This window comes from Mesoplodon mirus, assembly GCF_964341445.2.
Source record: "Mesoplodon mirus genome assembly, chromosome: 19".
Taxonomy (NCBI): domain Eukaryota; kingdom Metazoa; phylum Chordata; class Mammalia; order Artiodactyla; family Ziphiidae; genus Mesoplodon; species Mesoplodon mirus.
In genome coordinates, this window is record NC_138995.1 from 28,987,658 (window position 1) to 29,014,772 (window position 27,115).

At 58.8% G+C, this 27,115-nt stretch overlaps 1 protein-coding gene across 4 annotated transcripts in view; it reads left to right on the top strand.

The window, feature by feature from the left end:
* The window catches only part of GNAO1 (G protein subunit alpha o1), a 171,719-nt gene that overhangs the window by 138,462 nt on the left and 6,142 nt on the right, over window positions 1–27,115 (top strand). For 2 of the 4 annotated variants that reach the window (XM_082607726.1, XM_082607728.1), the window contains 5 exons: window positions 8,987–9,147; window positions 13,907–14,035; window positions 15,937–16,066; window positions 20,000–20,153; window positions 22,323–26,744. In XM_082607726.1, coding sequence (XP_082463852.1) covers window positions 8,987–9,147; window positions 13,907–14,035; window positions 15,937–16,066; window positions 20,000–20,153; window positions 22,323–22,510 — 762 coding nt within the window. In that variant the 3' untranslated portion in view covers window positions 22,511–26,744. Of the gene's footprint in view, window positions 1–8,986; window positions 9,148–13,906; window positions 14,036–15,936; window positions 16,067–19,999; window positions 20,154–21,997; window positions 22,095–22,322; window positions 26,745–27,115 lie in introns of those variants that run through there. The other 2 variants (XM_082607729.1, XM_082607727.1) reach the window with 2 other exon arrangements.

Here is a 27,115-nt window from a genome sequence, read left to right on the forward strand (position 1 = left end):
GCCTCGTGGGCACAGCTGACCCACGACTGCCTGCTCCCAGTCATACCCCTCTCGCATCCCCCGTCTGCACCAGTTTTTCCTTGAGCTGTGGCCCTTACTTAGTGGCTGCCTCCTTGGAGGAGGCTTCCCGGACTCGGACTCCACAGCTTGGTTGATGTGTCTGACGCCCCCACTGGACAGCAGGCTTGGGTGGGCAGTTTCCAGATCCTGCTGGCTGCCGTATCCCCGGCACCCAGCCCTGGGCTCAGCCAGCCTGTGGTAAGCAAACATTCACTGGTCTAGCACTGGCTCCTTCTGCTTAACTTGGGCCAGGGCCAGGGGTGGGACCCACACCAATTACAGGGGCTGGCAGATGGTTTCTGAGTGGAAACTTTTAGGTGTCGAGCGCTAGAACCAGTGAGCGCTGGAACCCGGGCCAAAGTCATCCCCACAACCCCCTGGTTTTTGAAGATACATAGCAAGCCAGAAGGAAAAGCTGCTTCTAAACAACTGGAAGATCCCAATGGTTTTGAGATGGAAAAGGGTGTGATCCTTCAGAAAATGAGGTTCTTTAGAAAACCCAAGTCTTTCCCCCCTCCTCAGGAGGCAGCCTGGGCTCAAAACAGAGAAGGTTTTTAGAAGGGCTTAGGACAAATCAATCCCTGAGGAATCCTCTGAGCCCAGCTGGAGGTCTTAGGAGAGTCTTCCTTTTACAAGGCCCCAGGCTCCTGACAAAGATGGGACCATGGGACAGAGGGAGGGGACGTCAAGGGGGCAGTTGTTCCGTGATGTGTTCAAGGCTGGGGAGATGCAGACAGTCTCTCCTTATGCCTAAATATTTCTCTTTCTGGCAAATGTGAAAGTTCCTAAGGCGGGGACCCCACTCGGTAGTGGGTGTACTATGGATAAGTGAGTGAATGGGTGGGTGGCTACATAGATCAAAGAGGAGTGAAAGGAATGAAAAGGGTGCACGAATGAAGAGTGAAGGGATGGGCAGACGCTGTAGAAGGATAGAAGGGATGGGCGGGTGGTTGTGGGAGTGAGTTGGTTGATGGATGAACAAGGGTGGCTGATGGGTGATGATGTAATGGGTGGGTGGATGCCTGATGTTGGATGGGTAGGTACCCTAGATAGGGGGTGAGGGATGTGTGGATGGATGGCTGGAGAAGGGATGGCACAGCTGAAAGGAGGCAAGATTAGAAACAGCACCCAACCCTTGGTTCTGCTGTAGGATCATTCTGGGGAGCCAGGAAGGTTCCCTTCGCTAAGGCAAGTGGTAGGCCTGTGAGGTCCCCCCGGTCCCCCCAGAGACCCTGTGCCTGACAGCATGCTCTAGGCACAGGCCTTGCAAAGTACTCCTAAGTCCAAGTGAAGAAAGAGCCCCAAGCTTGCCCAGCCCTGAACTGCTAAGTGCCTGTAGTGCCTCCAGTTTTGCCACTAACAACAACAACCTCATAGATGTCTAAAATACCCTGGGGACCACCACTTCCACTGAGAGTCACAGTTAGGGAGCCATGTGCCAGCCCAGGGCCAGGGAAGCAGGGGTGAGGGAGGGGGCCCCTCTCTCCCCCACTGCCCCCAGCGGCAGATGGGAAGGGAGGGGCACTCCTCTGCACGTGCAAGAGAGAATGTGACTGCCGCATTTCCTCAGATGCAGGGCCCTGGGTAGCATGTACGAAGTGCCCAGAATGTGCACGCTGCCATTCTCCATCTGCTGACATTGCAGTACTCAGGCTGGGCCTCCAGCATCGGGAGTCTCTCTGTCTCTTTCCCTTGAGGAACAGAGTCAGCAGCCCATGAAAGGCAGCTGTGCCCACTGGGCCTGGCCTGCCTGGTCTGTTGGGTTGGACTTGTCCAGCTCGTCCTCCTTCTCCTGTTGGCCTGTGCACTCCTGCCCCCTGGTGGTAGCTGGGGCTACTGCAGTGCACACAGCAGGGCTGGGCAGAATGGAGACTTCCCTGCAGCTAGAGGACTGTGTGTGCGTGTGTGTGTGTGTACATGCACACAGTCACACTTTACTTGGTCTAAAAGATGAGAGAAGGAGGAAAACTCTGAAAGATCCAAAGCAGCTCTTCAAATGGAAACGGTTATTATTATAATTACTATGATTATTGTTATCAAGTTTATCATGCTTACCTGAGAAATCTTGTACAAAGCGGGCTTATTTTATGTCAGGTTGTTGTTGTGTCTCAGAGACCTCACCTTTGCTTATAATAACTAGCATTTGCGGGGCTCTTTATGTTGCAAAGCTGTGTCACGTTGATTTAGCCTCTTTCATCTGCACAAACAACCCTGTGAGGTGGGAACTAATAAGAGAGCAGAGGCTCAGAGAGGTTAAGTGGTCTAAGGTCACAAAGCTAAAAAAAAGCTACAGAGCCAGGATTTGAACCTGCGTCACCTGACTGAAAATTCCTATTCGCTTCCCCACCATATCCTTTGTGTTTCCTCTCTTGAGAGTGAAAAGGCTCTCTCAAACTTCAGTTCCAAGCCCCTTTGCTCAGAAGAGAGGGGAAGAGTTTTGCAGACCCAAGTGTTTAACATGCACTTGGCAGTCCCAGTTTCAGATGATGAATACACCGGGGCACTTGCAAGGCCCTGCAGTGCCTGGCGTGTGCACAGAGATGTGTGGTGTTCATTGCCAGTGGCTCAGCCAGGCCAATGCCAGCTTCCCTGGGTCACCACTCATCCCACCATCACCTCTGGTGTGGCACAGCACAGGCTGGCACCTGCTGCGTCTCTGAGAAGGGTGACCAGGAGACACTGGGCAAGAGAAACTGGTGCAGAGGGGCTCTCTGTGTCCCGGAGTGGGCAGGCGGGAAGGGGCCTGTGGGCCATGGGAGCCCACACCCCTCCTCATCGTATGGGTTCCGGCTCTCAGGACCAGCTGGCTGACTAGAGATAGCTTTCTGGAAGTAGAACCCCTCACCCCTGGACACCAGCAGGCATCCCCACTGACAGGCCCCTGGATCGCAGGTGCTGCTTCCCAAGCACACTCGTGGCCAGTCCCCAGTAGTCCATGTCCCCGTGGCAGGGGGCCCTGGGCTGCATGTCACAGTGAGGGACCCCTGCGTACTGTCAGTTCACGGGGGCAGCCGCCCCCATCACCACCCTAGGCACCCTGCTCCCCAGCGTTGGCCCAGGGCAGCCCACTTCTGGAAGGCACCCTGTGCTGAGCTCCCCACCCCACCAAATGCTGGAGATGCCCCCCATCTCCATGTGCCGCTTCCTCTCCCTGCCCGCCCCTTTCTCCAGATGCTCATGGTTAGGGTTTCTATGGGGTTCTCTAGTGTTGCGGGGCTTTCCAAAAGTATCTCACCTCTGCCTAGAGCAGCTTCAGGACATCTACATGTGACCATTAAGATGTCATTTAACCAGAAAGGTTACACTGGCTCCGATGAAAAGAAATGTTAATGCTGATTTTAAATCATTGGTATGGTGAGAAGAATCCTGCAGGTGTCCCTGAGAGTCATAACCTCTCCAGAGCCTCCTGATCCAAAACCTATAAGAATGGCATCTTGTATGACAGTCTGTAGGTCCATCCACATCTTACAGAGTGAAGTAAGTCAGAAAGAGAAAAACAAATATTGTATATTAACGCATACGTGTGGAACCTAGAAAAATGGTACAGATGAACCGGTTTGCAAGGCAGAAATAGAGACACAGACACAGAAATAGAAGCAAACGTATGGACACCCAGGGGGGAAAGCCGGGCGGTGGTGGTGGTGAGAGATTGGGATTGACATGTATACACTAATATGTATAAAATAGATAACTAATGAGAGCCTGCTGTATAAAAAATAAATAAAACTCAAAAAAAAAAAAAAAAGAATGGCATCTTGCCTGTGGTTCACATTCAGAAATGCAGGGTCCCAGCATGTCCTTAAATGTCTCACCCCTTCCCACGCCCCCACCCCTAGGCATCCCGAGAGCAGGCAGATTGGCCTCCTCATCTCTTTCTGGTCCCCAAGGAGCTGGGGAGGTGGGGCAGCAGCACGCCCGCCCCCAGGGCCTCCCTGTGCTGGTGCTCTGTCTGCTCACACGACAGCTCTGTGAGGAGATTGAGATACTGTCAGCCCCTTTTTCAGGGTAGGATGCTGAGCCCAGAGACGTTAAGGCCCTGCTCAAGCCAGGACCCCAGTTCTGGGTGGTGCCTTGAGCCTGTGGCCTGAGCCCCTAGAAAGCTGCATGGAACAGGACTGGAACCCCAAGGCAGGGGTGACCAAAGGGTGCTGTCGGAAAAGGAGTGAGTCTTGGGGTGCGGGTGGCATGGGAACTGGACGTTACAGCACGGGCAGCCCCAGCCCGTAGAGGGTGGCAGCCGGGGAGGGGTGGGCATACTGGGTACTTTGTAAGTGCCAGACCCAAGCCACCCAGGCCCGTGCGTCTGAGGAAGGGCATGTTCTCTCTCACATGCAGGGAGCGCCCCTCCCTTGCTCTCTGCTGCTGGGGGCAGTGCGCGAGAGAGGGGCCCACCTCCCTAGCCCCGGGCTGGCAGATGGCTCCCTAACTGACCCTCAGTGGAAACGGTGCCCCGCAGGGGCATGTTAGACGTTTGTGAGGTGTCTGTGGCAGTGGCAGTAATTGGGGCACTACAGGCACTTAGTGGCTGGGGGCCAGGCATGCTGGTGTGTGACAGCGGGACACAGTGACAAATGTCCTGCACCCACTCAGCCCAACCGTGCAGGGCCCTGCCAGGCACGGTGTCCGTGAACAGCCTCCCTCAGCTCCTTGCAGGACTGTCTCCAGAAGCCCACCAGATGGCCTCTAGTGTCCAATACGTGGCCAGTGCCCACAGGGTATCTTAGTGCCCCCCCCCCACAGGAAACAGTGCAGCACATGGGCGTGGACGTGTGCCCGGGCGTGACAGGAAGAGGGGAGGGGAGTCTGATGCCAGAGGAACTGTGTGGGCCGCAGTAACGGGATGGGTCTGCCTGGAGGAGCTAAGCCTGGTATTGGCCTCAGCACACCAGGCAGCGTATTGTCAGGACTCTCTGGGGTACGTGTGCAAAAATAAACCAAGCAAACAAAAACATGTCTTTAACTAGGTTAAGAAAAAGAGGATTGATTAAGGTAGCTGGAAAGCCAGAGGTATGTGTGGCTGCAGGCACAGCTGGACCCAGGTGTTTTGCCATGTTATGGGGACCCGGCGCGCCTCCCTCTCTCAGCTCTGCCTCAGTGATGGCTCCACATTCAGGGGGGCCCTTCCTTTGAGGGTCTCTCTCTCCTAATAGTTTATACGGGTGTCCTGGAGCTGGTAGGGTTAGTCTCATTTGACAAAGTTGGATTCTTTGTCCACCCCAAACTGTTCACTAAGGCCAGCAGGATGGACTGGCCAGGGCCAGACCCTGTGTCCATGCTGGAGCCATGGGACAGAGGAAGTCCCACCCAAACTACTCAGACTGAGTCGGGGGAAAGAGTGCTTTCCTTCAGGCAAGCAGAGGTTCTGGTGTCCCAAAAGGAGGGAATGGAAGCCACATAGGTGGAGGGGGCAGCCATCCAGCAGAAAAGGATGGAGCAGATCAGAGGGGACGGGCCCTTCACTGTCACCTCGAAGCTGGTCACTGCCCCAGCATCCTCCACTGAGTAACACTGCACAGGTCAGACCTAGTGGGTCTGCTCTGGTACATGCGTCTGCTTTGTCACACCTCATGCTGCCGGGACAGCTGGGCACGCTCTGACCAGCAAGAGGTGGCAGCGCCATGGGGGCTGTAGCAGAGGGCAAGGTGCTGGAAAATGCCTCCCCCCACCCCGCCACTGGCCCAGGAGGGGACTTGGACAGGAAGGTCGGGCCCAGTGTGAGCCCCATCCCCCAGGGCCCCAAAGGCAGGAAGACAAAGGGACAAGGCCCTCCTCTGGCTCTATTAATTGCTTGTTAAGCTTGACCCCCACGGGGCTGGCCCAGCCAGACAGCTGCCACTGTCCTCCAGGGCACATTGGCAAGGCCCCTCCCTCCCGCCACGCCTGACCCTTCCTACCTTCCTCCTTATCCATCTCCCCTACCTTTGCTCAGGGGGCTGGGCTGGACACCAGTGTCTGAGATGCAAGTCCAGGGCTGTTGGCTGGAGCACAGTAGAGGTTAACCTTGGGTCCAGGCTCTCCCACTTACTAGCTGTGTGACCTTGAGCAAGTTACCTCACCTCTGAGCCTCAGTCTCCCCATCTGTTAAACAGGATGGCTACCGGGCAGAGCTGCTGTCATGGTTGAACGAGACACAGTGTTGTTGAAATGGACAAGATGAGAGGAGTTGGGAGATAGAGAGGGTGGAGTGAGAAATCGAGGCCGTGCCTGACAGTAAAATGCCAAGGACCCATTCATCTCACAAATGCTGCTGAGCACCAACAACTATGTACAGGGTGTTGTGAGGTGGGGGTGCCGTGAAAGACCAGGAGATTATCCCTGCCCTGAGGAACGGGCACACACAGCACAGCTGCGGCAGTGGAGTGGTTGGTGTGCGCAGGGCGTGGGGGAGGGCTTCCCTGAGGCAGCGACACTTGAGGTGGGGAAGAGCCGGGGAAGGGTGTTCTGGACGGTGGAGCACCCTGAGGTGAGGTGACCCTGGCTACCTGGGGACCAGAAGGAAGGGCGGTGTGCTTGGAGGCCCAGGAAAGGGGAAAGGTGGGAGGAGGTTAGGACCGAGAAGTAGGCAGGGGCCTTTGGAGGCCAAGGTAAGGAGCTTGGAATTTAGGGATAATGGGAAGCTATTGAAAGAGTTTAAACAGGGAGAGTTATTGTGTCCATTACAATTAGGTTTGACTGAATATCCGAGACCTAGAAAATAGTGATTTAAATGAGGTATAAGTTTAATTTCAATGTAAAAAAAAAAAGTCGTCAAGGACCTGTTTTTAGATCACCCGTCCACTGTCCCTAGGGTGTAGACCTTGTCTTCATGATCCAAGTTGGCTGCTAGAGTTCAGCCATCACAGGCTTCAGGAAGGAGGAAGTGAGAGAAAAAGGGTGCATCTTCCCTTTACAAAGACTTCTCCAAAGACCTCACTACACTTTGGCTTACCTCTCCATGGGTAGGACAGGTCACATGGTCACATCTTTGCCACAAGCAAAATTAGGAAATGTAGTCTTTTTTTTTTTTTTTTTTTTTTTTTTGCGGTACGCGGGCCTCTCACTGTTGTGGCCTCTCCTGTTGCGGAGCACAGGCTCTGGACGCGCAGGCTCAGCGGCCATGGCTCATGGGCCCAGCCGCTCCGCGGGACCTGAGATCTTCCCGGACTGGGGCACGAACCCATGTCCCCTGCATCGGCAGGTGGACTCAACCGCTGCGCCACCAGGGAAGCCCGGAAATGTAGTCTTTAAGTCGGATATCAGTGTGCCCAGTTAAAAAAAGTTGTGGGTTCTTTCTCTACGGTCTCCTGCTGGCTGTTGTGTGGCAGACAGACTGAAGAGAAGCAAGAGGTAGGCAAGGAACCCTTGGGAGGGGGCTCGGGCAGCCAGGGAAAGACGGTGGTGGCTCGGACTCAGGGCTGTGCAGGAAGAGATGGGGAGAAGTGGACATTGGGAGGGAGGTGGCAAAATCAAGGATGACTCCTAGTCTTTGAGTCTGAGCAGTTGGGCCGATGGTTGTGGCGTGCACTGAGCTGGGGAAGATGGGAGAGAAACAGAAGGGCAGACAGAGAGGTGTCGCCAGCACAGGACCTTGCCCCACCCCCGCCTCCGCCACACCTCGGTGACGAGATGGAGCTGGGAGGACAGCGCCAGGCCAGCCTTTCCCAAACCATGCACTGCATCCCACTGGAGTGGGATTCCCAAGATTCCAGACCACACACAGAAGAGCATGAAGTGGCTTTGTGGAGGCCCATGGTTTCTAAACCACACCCTTGAGTGGCCTGGCCGAGGCATAGTGCGGCTCTAGGTGGGAGGGTGTCTCTCCCCCAGCAGGAAGTCTTGCCCTACCCACCCCTCAGGTCCCAACTCCCTTCTCACAGATCAGGCAGGAACCTTGAAGGAGGGGTCCACAGGAGGAAGTCTGGGAAACTGGCCAGGTTTATCACAGTCATCCCACAGGTGGGCAAGCAGGCTGAGATTTCCCGAGGTCACGCAGGCACACAGGAGCAGCATCAGCACATAGGCCCTGACTCACAGGCCTGTTTTTAGCCCCAGGTGGAGGCACCAACCCTGCTCACCCACCCCTGCATCCCTGAGTCACCGCCTGCCTAAGGCACCCAACGCCTGGGTCCCAGGGCCAGCTTTGCAGGTGGCTGCCCCCAGGGGAGGCTCCGGTGCTGAAGAAACTCATCTCCCAGATGGACAGGGACCCACGCTCTCCTGGTGGGCAGCCCTTTCTGTCAGCTGAGGGTGACTTTGGGAGTCCGAGGGCTGAGGTCTTTGGGACCCTGGAGCCCCCGATCTAGGGGCCAAGGGCATGTAAACTTCCAGATGCCTGGAGTGACAAGGCTGCAGCAGGCAGGCCTGTGTCCCTAGGGAGCTAGATCCGGGCCAACATCATGGGCATGGCCTGCTGGCCTCCAGGCCAGTTGTGGCTTCCTTCCCAGGGCAGGCAGGCAGAAGCGGACACAGTGCCAGCATTTTCCCATTGACCTTCTGCAGTAGACAGGCTCTGAGACATAAGTAGCTACTTAGCTGGACAGCTTGATCCCGGAAGTCTCCACAGAAGGCTTTGTCTCCATGTACCTTGGTACAAAATGTTTTGTTGGCTACAGGTCTTCCAGGCGTTGACCTTGTCTCCTTCGTGTCTCTCCCACTGCGAAGGACACCTGCAGGTTTCCAGCACCTCCGCTCGCTTCCTGAGCCGCATGCGGCGGGCTGGGGAGCCTGGGTCTCTGGCTCACTTGGAGGGCGGCAGGGTTGAAAGGGCTCGAGATGGAGCAACCGTCTAGTAATGATTACTGTGCCCTTGAGTAAAGGACCCTCTGTTGCTTCCCCTCTCCCTGACCAGGCCTAGGGCTGAGCCCTTGTCCCGGTGCCCTAGCAGGTGCCCGACCGGGGCTTCTGTCCCCACCGAGGCCTCAAAGCCGCCGTCCATGTCTCCTCACAGGCTGATGCCAAGATGGTGTGTGATGTGGTGAGTCGAATGGAAGACACGGAGCCCTTCTCTCCAGAGCTGCTCTCCGCCATGATGCGACTCTGGGGCGACTCAGGGATCCAGGAGTGCTTCAACAGGTCCCGGGAGTATCAGCTCAACGACTCTGCCAAATAGTGAGTGTCCCAGGCAGGCGGGAGGCCGAGAGCGGGGCAGCAGTGTGGGCGTGGAAGGGGCTGGGGCCAGTGGGGCAAGGAGGCGTCCTTGCTGAGGTGGGAACCACTGTGAGGTGTTCTGCCTCGGGTGTCAGGAAGGAAGGAGAAGGGGCTTCTCCTCCTGCCCCCGGGATGAGAAGGAGGCCAGGGAGGTGGGGGGCACAAGCCGATAACAGGGCTCCCAGAGGCCCAGGGAGCCTGCTTGCTCTGGAGGGGGCCTGGCCCTCCAGAAGGAAGATTGTCAGGGTAGCAGCATTTTTGCCCCCTGGAGAACCCTTGACCCCATAAGTACAAATCAAGGGCAACATAGACAGAAAATAACTTACATGGTGCCCTTTTGTCTTCTTTTTGAGAAAATAATACCTTTTCCCTTCCTCTATCTTTAAAATTAAAAATAAGGAATATGTAACCCATCAGATAAGTAAAGTAAATAATCAAACATACACTTTAATACTGTGTTACAACTAATAAGGGGAAGAAAAGGACAGAGGAGAGAGAGGGGCCAGGTGGGGCGGGCGAGGAGAAGGGGTGAAGCAGCTGAAAGCCAGAGAGGGCTGGAGGGGTAGGAGAGGGGAAGGCAGAGGGAGTGACAGGGGATCACAGGACTGCCCGCTGCAGCCTTGTCACTCCAGGCGTCTGGAAGTTTACATGCCCTTGGCCCCTAGATCGGGGGCTCCAGGCCTCTGGGAATGGTCTGTGGTGGTCAGGGACACGCCTTCTGTTTTGAAGACATTGGCACTGCACTCCAGCTTTCAGGAAACGCACCCACTTTTACAGTCTCGTGTCCAGGTTTTCAGTGGGAGCCTCTGGGCTTAAACCCCACTGTCTTAGGATGCATGTGCTCCAACACTGATCTGCTCAGCTTCCTCACCAGCGCTTCTCATCTGGGGCCACTTTGCCCCCAGGAGACATTGGCAATGTTTGGAGGCATTTTCGATGGTCCTGACTAGGGTGGTGCTACAGACGTCTAGTGGGGTAGAGGCCAGGGATGCTGCTGACTTCCTACAGACACATTGTACAGTCCTCCATAGCAAAGAATTACCTGACCCAAAATGTCAGTATCACCAAGATTAAGAAACGCTTGTCTCCATGGTGCTGATGTAGTGGAGGCTAACGCTGAGAAAACAGTGCTCACTAATGGATTCTGGGACATTGCCATTGGCTGTGACAACAGCTAACAAACCAGGGACTTGTCTTCCCATCTCTGCACACCTAGATTGTCCACAGGGCAGGTGCCTGGGTCCCGTGAGTCCCAGGTGGTAACGACCCAGGCCCCAGCCACTGATGAGCCCCCAGGACACCTTGGTGGACCAAGGGTACGAGCCCAAAGGTTCAAGTCCACACCTCTCTCTGTACACTCAAGTCAGAGACCTCAACCCAGATCTCCCCCTCAACGCACAGCCATTCAGGCCTGGAGAGAGTCCCCCCCTTCCTCTCCCGCTCCGTGCCCACTGCTCTGCCCAAGTCCAGGCCCTTCCCATCCCCCCACCACCCTCAGGGGCTCCTCAGGGCATCAAATCGTGACCCCCACTTAAATTGTTACCACTTAACTAATTATAATATGAACCCATGGCAAAAAAATTTTAAAACAATACAGAAAGGTATAAAATTGTTAGTGAATCCTCCTCCCGGGCCTGTTCCCCTCCCACTGTTAACTATCTCCATTTACTTGTCCCAGTGATGTCCAGAAAAACCTGACCCTCCAACTATAAATAGTATTTAATGACCTCCAGCTGTGAAAGCTGAGGGAGTCAGACCTTCCTTCCTTCCTTTGCTGTTCCCCACTTCCACCACCAGTTTTTTGCTAGTTTTACAGGATTATTTTTAGTTCTTCTGGTGGTTACCTTTATAACTTGAAATGAACGACTTGAGTCAGTACTTGTCAACTCCCCCCAGCTAAGCTGAGGAGACCCACCCTCCTCTCTCTGTCTTCTCTGGGAGGGGGCTCCCAGGAGAGCAAGGGCGGGACCTACAGGCAGTCAGGTTCGGAAGGACCTTAAACACTTTCTGGTCCAGGGTTGCTTTGCTGTTGTAGTTTCAGCTGCTAAATCTCGTCTTCTGACAAGAGCTGAGGCCCGAAATGTCAAACAGTTCAACATAGATTTGTTGTGACAGAAAGGAGAGGCCTAATAGGGCTGTCGCCTGGCACACTCCGGGGGGCACCACTCACGTCCTAGACTGTGTGAGTGTCTGGCCCAGAGCCTCAGTCACCACATGTCCCCTTCCAGCCCTGGGGAGCTGGCCCGTCCTCTCATGTTACCGGTGAGGCTCCAGGGCTCTCTGTGTCATGCACCGGGGGTGGGTGAACACGGCTGGCCCTCCCCTTTCCCTTCTGAATGATGGCTCTGAGACAGGCCCTAGAAACCCAGAAACCCGAGCACATCCCAGCAGGGGCTGTAAAACGTAGTTCTGTGGTTTGGTAGGATTATTTTTTCCCAGACTGAGGTCCCCACTAAAGGTCAGCGCTGGCTGGCAAAGCGTCCTCTCCTTCCCTCCTCTTGGGTCTCCCTGCCCCCTCCCCATCTGCTCTCCTTAAGCCGCAGAGCCATCATTCCAACGCTCTTCTGGTCAGAGCCTTCCAGAGTGAAATTCCAAGTCCTTACAGTGACCTCAGGGGCCTACGTGCTGTGTCCCCCTCACCTCCATCACCCCTCCAGTCTCGCCGCTACCTGCGCCTGCCCCGTGTTCAGCCTCCCCACCACCTCCCGTCCAGCGCCTGCAGCCTGGGCTCCTCCTCCCCTGAGGTCGTGGCCTCTGTTCCCCCTGGTCCTGCTGCTGGGGCATGAGAGGCTCATCCCCTCACCTCCTCAGTCTCCATTCGAATGTCATCCCGCTTGACAAGCCTTCCCCAGCCACCTGATATCAAATAGCCGCCCCCAGCCAGCCTCCCCACTTACTGATAGCTTGATTCTTTCCTCCTGACACTTACCACCTCCTGACATGTTGTACAGCTTACTCATCTGTTATTTACCTCACACACACACACACACACACACACACACACACAAACAAACAAACACAGGCTCCGGGGCCTATGCCCCCCCCAGCACCCAGGACAGTCAGCAGACAGTACATACAGCAGGTGCACAGCCCACTGTGCTCACCCTACCCCCCACCCCCATGGCCGCCTCCCTGCATGAGGCTCAGCCAGCACCGAGAGACAGAGGGCCAGGTTGTCTGTCTAAAGGAGGGTTCCCCAGCTGGGATGGGGGCCAAGACCAGAGGCTCCCAGCCCTGGTCTCCAGCTGGAGACGACAGGAGGAGGCTCGATTTGAAACCAACACAGCTTCTAAGCAGAGGCAGTGGGAGTGTGGGGAGGGGCATGCACAGAGGGTTTGGGAGGATTGGGAAGGGTGGGGAGGGGCCCTCCAGGCTGAGATCAGAGACTGCCCAGACACCCACAGGCCTGGAGAGGAGGCTCTGCAGCAGCCAGAGCTTTCAGGTCTGCTCTGCTGCCTCTACCTCTCTCCTTCCACAGGGGAGAGGAGGCCTGCAGGCCAGTTTAAGAGCACGGGCTTTAGAGTCAGGCAGACCCACGCTCGAGTCCTAGCAGTGTCCTCTTTCTAAGAGTGTGGCTTCAAGCTTGCCTTCCCTGAGCCTGGGAACACACCGTCAGCTTTATTTCCTTAGGGAGAACTCTCACAAGGATTTGAGGCAGCCTGGGTTATTGGTTTACCAAGGGACACCCTCCTTGGTGAAGGCGTCTACCCTTCCCAGCCCTGTGGACATCCACAAGCTGGGGAGCCAGCCCCGCGGTGGGTCCCAGGACAGGTGCTGATAAAGCACAGGCCCTCCACGCGCAGCCTGCGACCCCATATAATGCCATGCCTCAGGCCCTCAGGGCTGCTTCCCGTGGGCTGTGTGTGGGGCTCTCCCTGCACAGGGGTAGCCCGGCTGGCCCTGTGGGTCCTTGAATCTTCCTGCCAGCCTGACCAAGCTCCCTCCTTCCTGGTTTCCTGGATCCCAACCTGGCTTGGGGTTCAAACCTAACCGATACCGACCCCTAAAGCCCTTCCCAGTGAGTGGCCTGGGTGGGCGAAGTGCAAAGGCCTGGTCTGTCTACAGAGCAAGTGGTGGTGTGGGAGGGGCTCTGAGGCCAAAGACCTGGGTCCCAGCAAGGCCCCGCCCCTGCCTGGCTGTGTGACCTCTGAGCCTCCCTTCCAGGAGCACCATATGGGACGATGCGATGGCCCCCTTGATAAACCCTAAGGAGCATGGAAGAGGCAGGCAGAGGTTCAGAGGGCCTCTGGGAAGCACCATAGGGAACTGTTAAGAGTTGGAATCCCAATCCCTGGCTCACAGCTGGGCGAGGCACTCACCTTCATTAGAAAACCTAAGTTTTCTAATCTGTGAAATAGTACATCTAACTCAGGAAATTAAAGATGAAACATGATGATGCATATAAAGACTAGAACCTAACTGTTGCCCATTATTATTGTAAGATGAAGAAATGACAAACACTATTATAAACATGTTAGTCTCATTTAAAGGTTCGGCCTTGTCTGAGTGTGCCTGAAACCGTGCGCGTAGCCCTCAGTCTGAGCCAGAGGCTCTGAGCGCGTGTGGCCGGGACGTGAGCTTCTCTTTCTCAGCCGCCCCCCCACACACCTGGCCCTGGACGGGTTGGTGCCATCATTCCACAGCCCCGGTCAGGACTGGCTCTCGGGGAAGGCAGTGCCCAGCACCTGGTCTATGGTCCCCTGTGTGTTGCCATCCCCAGCTACCTGGACAGCCTGGATCGGATCGGGGCTGCCGACTACCAGCCCACCGAGCAGGACATCCTCCGAACCAGGGTCAAAACCACTGGCATCGTAGAAACCCACTTCACATTCAAGAACCTCCACTTCAGGTGAGGCCCAGGGAGGCTCCCGAGCCCTGGCGAGGGTGCCAAGAGATGGGCAAAGCCTGCCTCTCGGCCTCGCCTTGTCTGGAGCACCCAGATGTCGCCCTGCCTCGGGGAGCGTTCGAGTTGGGACAGGCAGTTAGATACGAGAAGGGGCCTGTCTGTGTACCTCTCTTGCACCAAGTTCGGGGGCTGGGGTGAGCGGGGAGGCTTCCTGGAAGAGGGGTCCTGGAGTGGGTCTCTGAGGAACAGGGAAGATTTAAGCGGACAAAGGAGGGGAGTCCTGTCCCTGGGTGATTTCTGAGGAGGAGGAAGAGGAGGGGAAATCACCTAGGTGGCCCCTTGGAGGCCACCTTGTGAGAGGGGTGGGGAGTAAGGTGGTTGAACCCAAGCGACATGTGTGCAACCCCAGGACCCATGTCATCTCAGAGCTGGAGAGGGTTTGGAGATCAGCTTACCCACCCTCTCCGGGTGCACTTGGGGAAACCGAGGCCTGGGAGGAGTAAGGCTGTCCCCAGGCACAGAACACAGCTCAAGTCCAGGGGTCTGAGCACCTCAGAACAGGCCCTGCTGGAGGGTTGTGGCGCCACCTGGGGCAGCTTCCAGGCACTGAGGCCTGGGAGCTGCTGTCCTTCCCCTACCTGCCTCCATGTGTGGTTTCCAGGTGTCAGAACAGGAGGAGTGGCCTGTTTAAGGCCGCTTCTTGGCCCCCTGCCCGCCCTGGGAGGGCTGGACTCCAGGACCGCTGGCCAGCCCACGGCCCAGCCCCTGCCCGTTCCCACTGAGACAGAGGGCGTTGAAGTTCTGTCTCTACCTCCGCAGGGCTGCACGAGCCTCACTGGGCACACGGGCCTCTAGGCCTCCCTTGAACCTGGGGAGCACAGTGATGGGCATGGAGGCCCCACAAGGTGCCTCTTGCCCCCTACTCTCTCCAATCTCTCCCCCCTCAGCCCTCGGGGGCAGAGGGTGCAGGGCTGGGCTTGGGGCTGCCCGGCCTGCAGAGTCTGAGCATAAGCTCTGTGGAGGGGCTGCAGAGACCATCAGCCTGTGCCCAGCATTTCAGACGGGGAAGCAGGATCCGAGGGAGGCGGTGATGGGACGAGTACAAGGCCTGTTTCCTTGTTCCAGGCCCACTTTGGGCTCTGCCTGCGGTTACTCTCCTCTGTCGGGAGGTCAGGGGCCAGCCCACCCCAGCAGCTGTGTGCCAGCAGACCTCCCGGGCCTAGGAGGCAGTGGACCTTCATTCAGGGCGTTAGGTGTGAGGTTGACCTCTTCCTTCCAGGAACCAAGCCACACCTGCCACAGTCAACCCCCACGGCCCTCCTGCCCCCTGGGGGATGGTGTCTGAGATGGGGAGAGGAAGGGGAGGCACAGAGCAGAGGCTTTGTCTGCAGACAGACCTGGGTCTCACCCCACCTCTACCACACCAACTCCTGCCGGGCACTTAACCCCTTGGTGCCTCACTGTCCCTCCATGTAGCAGGTGACGATCCCTGCCTGCCTCCCTCCCTCCTGGGCTGCTCTGGAGTTTTCACAGCCCACAGACGTGAACAGACGTGAACAGACACGCTCAGAAAGCCAGGGACAGGATGTGCGTATTACCCTGAGAGGAGGACCTCACAGAGGTGTTTCTCGGGAACCTTGCAGAGGCGTTAGTAAAAGTCCTGAGATGTAAGGGCAGGTCTTTGAGTCTCTGTATGGGAGCACAGCCCAGTCATGGGGCAGAAGCAGTGACGGCCACCCTGCCCCGGGGACGCGGCGGTCGGCCCTGAGCACCCGGAGTGAGGCTCCTTGGGAGGCTCGTTGCGTGTACAAGCCCCCTCCCCCCCGCCGCCTACTCGACCAGTGTCCGCACACCGGCCGGGGCCCCACCGCCCACCACATCCAGCTTCCCTGTCTCCCCTGCAGGCTGTTCGACGTTGGGGGCCAACGATCTGAACGCAAGAAGTGGATTCACTGCTTCGAGGACGTCACGGCCATCATCTTCTGCGTCGCACTCAGCGGCTATGACCAGGTGCTCCACGAAGACGAGACCACGGTGAGTGGCCCTGGGCCGCCTGGCCTCAGTGGCCCAATGCAGCTCTCAGCTGGGGCTGGCTGCGGTGGCCGGGGGTCCCGTTGTCGGCCAGGCCGTGCCCGGGCTCCCTCTTCTGACTTCGTTGTGGGGCAAACGCCTCGTGATGCCGATGCAGCAAAGGCAGCCACAGGCCACCCCGCTCAGAGGCTGCATGCAGACTGGTGACAAACGTCTCTGCAGACTCTGGGTCTCAGGCAGTATGTGCCTCTTTAATAAATTCAGCAGAGTCACAGAGGCCGTCAGGCCAGAACCAAATTAAGCAAATCCTAAACGAAATCAGGGTGCAGTCGAGCAAGAATGTACTTAAGACAGAAATAGCAGTTCTTAGCCCTCGCGGCCCTCCCTGAGCAGTGGACGGGGCTGGCAGCCGGAAGGGCAATGGGACATGGCATGTAGGCGAGTGACAGTGGGGGTGTGGGCCCCTCCCCTGGAGGACGCCAGCCCAGGTTCCCGCCTCCCGTCAATGCGTCTTCAGTCTGGGGCCTCAGAGAACTGCCAGGCTGGCTTCAGAGGGGTGCCCTCACCTGGAGAGAGGGCGCAGCCTTTCTCTGGGCCTGGGCTGGGCCTGGGCCTGGGCCTGGGCCTGGGCCTGGGCCTGGGCCTGGGCCTGGTTTGCTGCTGAATTCAGGTAGCACCCTCTCTGCCTCGGTTACTGTCTGCTGTCAAAGGGGTGTAACCATAGTACCTGCCTGGTGGGGCCTTGGCAATGGAGTGAGAATCCGCGAGAAGTACTTGGAACCGTTTCTGGCACAGCAGCGCCGAGCTGGTGGTTGTATTGGCACCGGGGATTGTGCTGAGCTGGGGGCCCACTGAGCTGCCCGTGGAGAGGTGGGCCTGCTGCAGAGCCTGCAGGGAAAGCCGAGCACTGGCCCAGCGCGCCACGGGTTCTCCCGAGACAAGCACCTGCCGCGGTAGGGCTCCTGGGCTGTGGGGTCACACCTTTGGCGATCATTAGCTCCTGCTGTGTGAAGCAGGCACAGAGCCCTGGCACTGAGGGTTTGGGGCTGGGCTCGTCACGGTGGGCCTTGAGCAAGGCCTGTCTTCTCTCTGGGCCTGTCTCCTCATCAGTCCTGCCTGCTAGTCCCTTGGGACTGCTGCAAACATCTGCTGAGCTTTGGGGTGCAACTGTGGGGAGGAGGAGCCGCCGTCCTGTGGGACTTATGCAGCGATGAGGCTGTGGAAAGATTGGGGCCAGGGCCGCTGGCCGGGTGGGTGATCCGGACTCGCACCACGTGCTGGCTTGTCCCCCTTGCCCTTTCTCCTTCAGTCCCAGGTACACTCCCAGGTACACTCCTGAGTTAGGCATCAGCAAACCCCTGAAGCCCTGTCTTGTTCCAGGGAGAGTCTCTGGGGCCCCAGCTGTGCAGCTCTTTCTTGTAATGCCGTAATCATTCTCAGTGGCCTCAGCTGGCTGTGGCGTCCAAGATCACCAGACCTGGACCCACTGACCACCCCCAAAGGTTGGCTCCTGCTGCCCCCACAAGGCCTCTGCGTGCAGGGACTGCCCCGGCACGTCTCTCACTGGTCCGTTGTTGACTCTCCTTTTGGACCAACTGTTCACGGTCCACTTGGCCACTCACATGGTCTGAGATCCAGGTGGCTCATCTTTTCTTCCTGCAGTGCCTGGGAGTGGGAAGCAGGGCTGGTGCAGTGAGCAAAAAGCTGATCCTGCCGTGGGTTTCAAAGAAACTGAAGCACTGGGGTGTCAAGGGCCCCAGGCCTCCCCTGGGGACCCGCTCAGCTCAATCCCAAGTCCCAGGCCCATCAGCCCTGGGGCAGGGGCTTGCACTCACCTCTGGAGCACAAGGCAGAGCAGAGGGACATCTGGGCGGGTCTGGCAGCCACGGGTCCCAAGCTCCATGGCCCTCGGGTGTCCAGTAAACACGGGTGGGTGCCAAGCCTCACCCTCGGATGGCCTCTCTGGTCTGCTCGCCCAGGCAGCCCTCGCTCTGGAGCAGGGCCCATCCTGGGGCACCTTCCTTCTCGCCTTTCTGCCTTTACTGTCTCTCTCCCACCTCCCTCCTTCTCCCCCATTTCCCCGCCCTTCTTCACAAGGGCTGGAGCAGAGGACCTTGGGGAAGCAACAGCACGTGGGGCCACAGCCACGAGCAGGCTCTTCCTGGGGCTCTGTCTGCCCAGGCAAGATCAGCAGCCCCTGCAGGGCAGGGGAGTTGGCTTTACCACTTAACAAGAGCCCACAAAGGCGGCTCATTGCCACGGTGACAGCAAGAACAGCGCCGTAGAGCTGAGCAAAACGCCTGTGTGTCCAGGGCCAGGCGGCAGCGTTGGGCAGCTGGGGGTCCAGGCGGATGTGTCCCGCGGTCTAGCCCCGCCCCTTCCCGCTGGTGAGTGTGGCAGCTGCGCCACCTGCTGCTCTGTAAAATGGAGCCCGTGGCAGAGCAGCCTCTGGGCGGCTGTGAGGGCCAGCGGGCTCGGAGCTGCAAGAGTGCCTGCCCTCAGGACTCTCCACTCAGCAGACGGCAGCTGTGGGATGGCTCTGTCCAGGCACACGGCTCAAGGACAAGCTGTGGGACGAGGACGCTCTGCCCCCGCGAGGCAAGAGCTACACCCTGCTGACCAGTCCTTGGTCCTCCACCTTCCTCTCCGGTCGGCCCTGCCCCTCCCTCCCAAGCCTGGGGCAAAAATTGGGGCTGCCTGAGAGAAAGGTGTCTGGAGGCTCCTGGAGCTCGGCCAGGACCCCTGGGGCTAGTGGCTGCCCACCCACCGGCCGGCCACCCTGCCCGCTGCGGCCCAGACCCCAGCAGCCCCAGGCCTCACCTGCCACAACTTCTCAGCTCCAGTGCCGTCACCGCCACCTGCAGGGCCTTAACTTGCCAAACCAAGGCCAAAACCATGAGCAGATTCTGAGAGACCCTCCAAGTCGGGAAGGTATGAAGCGCCTCCTTTCAGTTGATACCATCAGCTAAGAGTTGAAAGCAGCAGGTTCCCAGGGCACCGCCGAGTGACTTTGCTGTGAAGCCTGCCCCCCACTCCTGCGTTCCATACTCCTCACCAGCCACTCGGCTTAGGCTGGTCCTCCCCACCCTCGCCTTCCATCTCCAGCCACGCAGTCCACAGCCCCAGGGTGGCCGTGGCCTCCAGAGCCTGCACGGGGGCCTCCGGAGGGACCGGCTTTGACTTCCTGGCCCGAGACCGGTTGAACCAATTTTGTTTTTTGCTTTTTTTTTTCTCTTTCTTTCTCTCATGTTTTCTGCTGGGTTTTTATCTTCCTCTCTGTTTTCATCTGTTTTGCTGGCTTTCATCTTGGGGTTCTTCTGGCCCCTCTACCGGGAAACCAGCCTCGATAAGCAGCTCACCCAGAGCCGCCCCACGGCCCAGCCAACCCACCCAGTCTCCAACCACACCAAGGCCACAGCAAGATCACTCCCCCGACGCTGTCCCCCTGGTGTCTGCTTCCAACTCTGGATTAATTCGAGGATCTCTTGGTCCTCGGTTAATGTTTCCCAACTGAATGCGTGCACCCTCCCACCCCTGCTGGCGAAACCAAATGAGATCCCAGTAGAGAAATCTGCATGCCTGAGGTCCCGTGTGGACGTGTGGATGGTGGTGCGGCCCCTGCCCCCGTGTGCATGGTGCATGTCCTCTCCGTGGGCTAGAGTCCCTCTGGTGACCCCGCTGCCCTGGCCCGGGTCAGCCCTCTTCAGTGGGGGGCAGCGTTCCCCACCCTGTGCCCTGCTCCACCCCCCCCGCCTGCGTGTGGAATGCAGCAGGGACCATGTCCTTGTCCTTGTGGATCCTCCTGTCTCCGTCCCTGGTGGTGCATTCAGCCGTGTTGGTGGACCTTCCCTTCGCTTGTCCTGCTTTGTCACTGGCCGCAGTGGGTCAGGGCCCTGGGCACCGCCAGCCCTCACTTGCCTCTCCATTCTGTTGCAGAACCGCATGCATGAATCTCTGAAGCTCTTCGACAGCATCTGCAACAACAAGTGGTTCACGGACACGTCCATCATCCTGTTTCTTAACAAGAAGGACATATTCGAAGAGAAGATCAAGAAGTCCCCGCTAACCATCTGCTTTCCTGAGTACACAGGTAGAGACTGCCACTCCCCACGGGGACCGCAGGGGCCACGCAGCCGCTTGGGCCACACCAGCTCCTGAGGGAGCTCAGTCCCCCTTCACCATGCTCTGCAGACACACCAGATTCTGCCCTGGAGAATCCAACACAAAACCGAAGGCGGGTCCCCTCCCTTCCCCACAACATGCTGTTGTGAAGGGGTGGGGCAGCCTGGTCAGGGGAAGCAGGGCTGGAATCCCGGCTCTGCCACTTACGAGCTGTGTGATCTCGGCAACCTCTGGACCTCAGCTTGGTCATCTGTAAGTAGAGCTTATCAGTGAAATGGCAATACCAAGATGATGATGGGGTTGAAGATCGGGGCTTCGAGTCAGACAGCCCAAGGTTCGTGCCCCCACTCTGCCACTCACAGCAGGTTACATAACCTCTCGGAGCCTCCGTTTCTGTGTCTGTGAGATGGGAACAATCACTGTGATTATCCACCCTCCCTCCCAGAGTTGCCAGAGGACAAAGGGAGCTAAAAAGCATGGAAGGCTCAGCACGGCAGTTGTTGCATAGTAAGTGCTCACTAAAGGTTCGCTATTGCTCTTACGACTGTGATGCTGAAAAGCATCGTGACAGCACCCCATACAGGTAGTTCCACGATTCGGACGGCCTGCGGAACGTGAGAGAGCTCCACGAGCAGCAGAGATCAGGGCCTCCCTGCGGAGGGTGCTCAGGATGACGGAGGCCACCTCTGTTAATGTTGCCGTGGGTTTACCTGACTGTGGGTGGGTGGGCAGCCTGGCCAGGGCCCTCATGGAGCAGCAGGGTGCCTGGAATAGCCCACGGGCTCACTGGCTCTTAAGGATGGCCAGGGCCTGGAGAGGCGAATGGAAGCAAAAGCGGGCATCCCCAGCCTGACCAGCCCCCCGGCCTGGAGAGCACAAAGATAGACAGAGTCCCAACAAGGTGGGCCTGCTAGTTAAGCCTCCGGGCTGAACCCCAGTTCCCCGAGAGTGGACGTGGGGGCCATGGCTTGGAGCCGGACAAGCAGCGCAGCTCACTCTGTCTCCCATTCCTCGAGATCAGGCTGCCTGCCCCGTGGGTCAGGCCCCAGCAGCATGCAGCCAGAGGTGGGCTGGGCTCAGCACCCCTCACACCTGCCAGTCAGCCTCCTTTTAGCCGTATCTGAATTGGGGGTCTGTGGATCCTGCCCTAGGTGACCTGGGCTGTGGCCCATGGTGCAGCAGAAAGAAGCAAGGTGAGTCAGTCACCAAGGCCGTTTGGTGCTGACGAGGTCCCAAGGACCCTCTCCCTCACCTCCGGCCCAGATTTAGGTAGACCCTTAAGGCCAGGCCTGGTGGCCTGTGCCCATGTGCCGAGGGGCTGGGTCCGTCCCGCTGTGGCTCCGAAGTCCAGCCTCCCTCCCTCCCTCAGTGGGTTGTGACAGCCCTGCCTGGGCCTGGGCCTGGGCCGGGGTTCCTGGAGCCTGTGGAGGCTTCAGGGCAAAGCCAGGAGTCCTGTTCTGTTCCTCCCTAAACAGCAGCTCCTCTCCTGGAAACGCCTCTCCCTGGGCTCACCAGGGACAGAGTATATGACAGCAAGGAAGGCAGCAAGTCAGCAAGCCAGACAGTTCTTAATCCCTGGAGGGTGAACATGAGAAGGAGGAAGGGGGAAGGAAGGAGGGTGGGGCAATGAGAGGAAGGAGGCCAGGGCGGCTCCCAGGTGCGACACAGTTTCCACCCACCTTGCCCAGCAACAGCCAAGGGAGGTGAGGTCCCTGCCCACTCCGAGGAGTCACAGCCAGGAGAGGACAGCCTGCAGGGGCTGGCGCAGACTTCTGCACCTGTGTGAGGGCTGGTTCAGATTTCTTTGGGCAGGACCCACAGGAAGAGGGAGTGTTTGCCTCAGGAGCCTGTACATGCATCTATGAAAAGAAACAGGAGTTCCATGAAACAGTGTTCACCCTTAGCACAGGTGAGGCCCGGTGAGGTTTGACCTCTTGTTTCCGTCATTGGTTTTAAACTGGATGTGGACCACAGACTTGGTTTCATGACCCACTGTTGATTGAGCTGAGCTGTCGTCAGGTTTCTCCTGCAGGGTTGTCACTGAGAGTCCCTTGGTGTCCACTCCCCAGCCCGTGGCCTGACCGGCACCCAGGTGGGGGCCTCGCCTCACCAGCTCCTGACCTGGTCTCTCCTGCAGGTCCCAACACCTTCACGGAAGCCGTGGCTCATATCCAGGCGCAGTACGAGAGCAAGAACAAGTCGGCCCACAAGGAGATCTACACCCACATCACCTGTGCCACTGACACCAACAACATCCAGTTTGTCTTTGACGCCGTGACGGACGTCATCATCGCCAAAAACCTTCGGGGCTGTGGCCTCTACTGAGCCCTGGCCTCGCCACCCAGCTGCCCACCACCCTGCCCAGCCTGCCGCCCCACCCCTGCCCTGGACAAGGGAGCACCAGCAGCTGGCACTGAGCCGGGAAGAGGAGGCGCCCTCCATGGCCTCCCCCACCCCAGACACCAGAACACGTGGTAACGGGGCTGGTGGGAGCGCCGAGTGCCCACACCTGCCGAGACAGACGGCCCGCTGGCCTCCGCGCCATCACTGGGTGTCTCCCCGGGGGAGAGGCGTACGGGGGCCACGCCGCCGTCCGGGCCAGAATGGGCGCGCTCTGCACGCAGTGGTTCATGCTTGAGGTCCCAGGGTCCCCTCCTGTCTTTGAAGCTGTGTAGGTGGTGGGGCGGTGTGCTGGCCGGAGTGGGGGCAGTGGGAGCCGCTGCTCAGCTTTTCTTGGGGTCTCTCTGGTCGAGGGCAGCTCCGTCACCAAAGGCCAGGGTGGGACCAGGCCACCAACCGTGTGTGGGTCCGGGGGCTCAGGCCTTGGCAATGCCTCCCTCCTCCTCCCCTTGGACCTCAGCCCCGGACGCTAGTCCTTCCTTCTCTGGGCCTCCCTCCCGTCACACCTCTGGGGCTCCCCAGTGCCCTCCTGGGGAACCCCCACTCCGACCCCTCACAGGTCTGGAAATGCTTCTGAGACCGACTTCTTGCAAAGGCACTTGGTAGATGGTCGATGGGGTTGAGTCCCGCGGTGCCTGGACGGAGGTGGGGAAGAGATGGTGCGGGAGGGGGTGCCGGGGGAAGTGGCTCTTGCGTTGACTGGGATGGGGGCCTCCCACCCGGTCTTTGCAGGCCCCGGGGTGGCTTATCTACTTCTCCCGTCACCCGGGGCTCGGGCGGCCGCTCTGGAGTGTGAGCAGACTGCTTTTTCTTCCCAAATTCACGGCGAATCCAACGCAAACCAGCTGGGCAGCAGGGGCCTGGGGACTGGAGGTTCTGTAGTTGAGGAGGCCCGGGGGAGGTGTGGGCACGGCCCCTGTAGCCAGTGTCCCAGCTTCCTTCTGTCTTGGTGAAGAAATCGGAGAGTTTGTCCACAGCCCTTGGGGTCCCGCCAGCCCCCGGGGGCAGAGGAGGGCAGGTGGACAGGCCCATCATACTGTGTGTTGTGAGGGGCGCAGCCTGGCTCACACACACACACACAGCCCCAGCCCCCTCCCCAGACAGAGAGTCCTGAGACCCCTTGGAGGGGCTTTGCTGTAGAGATCCCTGAGCAGAAAAGGGTGGGGTGACTCCTCCTGGTGACCCAGGCCCTGGCGCACCTTGGACAATGAACACACCTCTTTCTCTCTCTCTCCTGGGCGCCTCCCGTTGGCGGATGCCACCAGCCGACACCCCAGGCAGACCCTGTGTGCTTGGATGGCGGCTTTGCCTGGGGCTCCAGATGTGCCCACAGGAGGAGAGGGGCCGCCCCCGAGGGGCCTCGGGCTCCCTCCTCAAGCCCTCTGCTCCTCCAGCACCCGCTCTGGGCTCTGCTCAGTCCCGGGCCAGGCAGGACCCCTGACTGCCCTGCAGCCGGGAGCTCTGGGCTTCTCGCTTCCAACAGACCCGGAGCTCTGGGTAGTGCACGGGAGACCCAGGGCACCTTCCCTAGTGCCAGACGCCTGCAGGGGTGGGTGCCGCTGGGGGGAGCCCCATCCCTGCCTGGCTGTCTTGCTGCCACCCCTGGCCTCATGATCAGCAGGCAGCCCAGCTCCATTTTGATTTTGCTTGCCTTGTTGTGTGCTGCGCCTCGTACCAGGTGCTGGGTCATGGCAGAGGACAGGCCCCTGGAGCCGACAGCCGCAGTGTCCCGCACGGGCAGCCAGGGCCAGTCAGGCCATGTTGCCCAACACTGAAGGCATAGCAGTTATTTCCTGGCAGCACCATCCTGGGTGTGGGCAGCTGTGCCTCTAATGCTGCCCTGTGACCCCAGACTCAAAAGCAGCTGCTAAGAAGGGTATACTGGCTAAGCCCCACCTCTAATGCCATTGTCCTGGAGGTGGGAGTCACCTGCTTTCCAGGCCCAGGGCAGCAGACAGGCTGAGGGCCCCGGGCCGTAGCGCACCCCGTCTACCATGTTAGGAGGCTGGGGAGTGGGGTGCTTGGAGCCTTCCTGCCCCTCCGTGCCCTGGGCTGCCTTTTTTCTCTCAGATGCTCTGCCCTGCTCAGCTGCTTATGCTACTATTGCCCTCTGCCCAGGGGGTCTTCGGCTGTCTAGTCGAAGCCCCCAAGGAGCAGGTATCCAGGGTGAAATTCCTTCCCTGTCCTCTGCGTCTCCCATCCACGTCGTCACAGGTGGCTCCACCGTGGGGAGGAACGACTGAGGGGACAGATAGATGAGTTTTGGCTCCGTCGTGGGTGTGGGTGTGGGGGAGATGTTATGAGTGACCGGACGTGGGTGATTCTCTTATCCACAGTGGCCCCGTGTGTGCCCCAAAGAGGCCATGCTTCGACTCTCTGCATGCCTCTAGTTTATCAGGGCAAAGGGAAACTGATCTCTAAGAGGGGCGCCTTTACCAGACCCGTGAAACTTATGCCTGCCGTCTAGATGCCTGTGGGCAGGTTCTATGCCCTGCACCAGTTGCCCTCACAAGAGCCGGGTCTTGGCCTTCCCACCAAGAACTGAGAGAGGCCCCCAAGGCTCTCTGGCCTGCCTGGAGGGGGCAGTGCCCGAGGCCCCAAGGAAGGGCTCTGTGGAGCCTGTGGACTCCGGCCTGAGGAGGGTGCAGGGTCTGCTCCAGCCCTGAGCAGACAGCGCACCAACAGTTCTGACGTTCTGGTTCTATGGCCCCCTTGCCTGGAGCCCTAGATGCCTGGTGCCCTGGCCCTTTCTCTCCTCTCTGGTCCCAGCAGAACCTGAGGACCCATGGCCACATGCTCCTACCATGGGGCGGTGGGCGCAGCCCAGGCAGAAGGCCAGCACTGGATCTGGTGTCAGGAGGCAGCTCTCCTCCCAGCCTCTCCCCCGAGTCCAGCTCCGCCCCACTGATGGGAGCTGGAGGCACCCCTGCCCTCCACGACTGCCCTCCCTACCCAGAGCCCCCATGACCAGGGTCCTTAAACCCCCAACACGGAACACCCAGGAGTCGGCTCACCTAGCTCACCTCTGCCAGGGTGAGTCCTGCAAGGGGAGAGAATATCCCACTGCTTCCACCTAACCCTGTGACAGTCTCTGCCCCACTGCTTGATTCTGCAGGTTCTCCTCTCTGGCCTGCATCATTCCTGGCTCCTTCCCCTCTTCCCTTGGCCTGACCTAGTACACTCTTCAGCCCTCTTGGTGAGTAAATCCACCGCAATCCGGGCCTCAACCTCTTGCCTCCAGACCAGGTAGTGTCCTGCCCAGCCCCCTTTTTGAGAAGTCTGGTGCACAAGGCCTCTTCGGGTGGCCTCTGCCCTTCCCCGGGCCTTCCGGAAGCCTTCAGGCACAACCTAGCAGTTCTCAGGAACTGAGGCTTGAGGCTCTGCCTCCATGGCCATCAGAGATTCAGTCTTGGGTGCCAAAGGCCAGCACCCTCCAGACAGCGCCCCCTTGTCAACCCACAAGCCTACAGAGCAGAGGGTCCAGCAGCCCAGAGCAGTAAGACAGGACACAACATCCAGACCAGGATCAGGGCCCGGTTGTGAGCTGCTGCCCCCCAGCGCCCGCCCCCAGCGAGGTGGGTCCTCAGCCCTCTTTCCCAGGAGCCAAGTGGGGCCTTCCCTTGGGGGCTTCAGACATGCTGCACCCCCAGCCAGATGAAGGCCCCTGTCAAGGGAGGGCCTGCTCGGGGCAGAGACAGAAGGAAGGCCCATCCAGGCCCAGGGCGCCCAGGGCACCAGCGTGAACCCACCACCCGTCCCCGGCAGAGCCAGCCGCTCGGAGGCACCACCCCTCCTGTGGCCCATCCTTTCCTCCCCCACCCCCCCGCCCGGTCCCCGCGGCCTCCCTGAGCAGCCAGGCCCTTCACCTCCTGGTCCCCTCTGTCTCGGTCCCTGCGTGCTCTGTGCCCTGTGCCTCCTCCCCTCCCCGTCCCCGGCAGAGGTGGGCTTGGGCGCCCCTCTTCTTTCTTAGCAAACCCCTCTTAGGTGCCGTGGTCCCACTTCCCGACCCCAGCGCCACCCACCCCATATTAACTGTAATTTTGTAAGAAGAGTGACTCGTTGGTTTAATAAATCTGTAGTCATTGTAATAATTTATTGGCTGCCGTAATGTATTTATTAGTCACCCACCATTAATAAAAAGTGCCAGCTTTTTCTAGCATGAGTGTGGTGTGTTGCGTCAGTGCCCAAGTTGCTTCCACCGGCGCCCCCCGCACGACACGTGTCTTGGGGCCGGACTGCGGGCCGCCTGGCAGAGGGGCACAGCCCACTGGGGCAGGATTCCAGGTGACCGGGATTGTTGTGAGGGCAGAGGCTGGTCTGTCCCATCCCGTGTGCTTGGTGCCGGCCACGCCCCTGCTCCCGTGGCAGCAGCCAGGCCGCTGGCCATGCTCTGCTGGAGACTGGGAGGGACAGGGTGGTGACGACGGCAGGGGTGGGTGCTGTCGCCTGGCTGTGGCCCCTGGCTCCCTTCTCTTTTCTCACATGCTGACATCTCCTCTTGTGAATGTGTTCTTGCATCCGTGTTCTCTG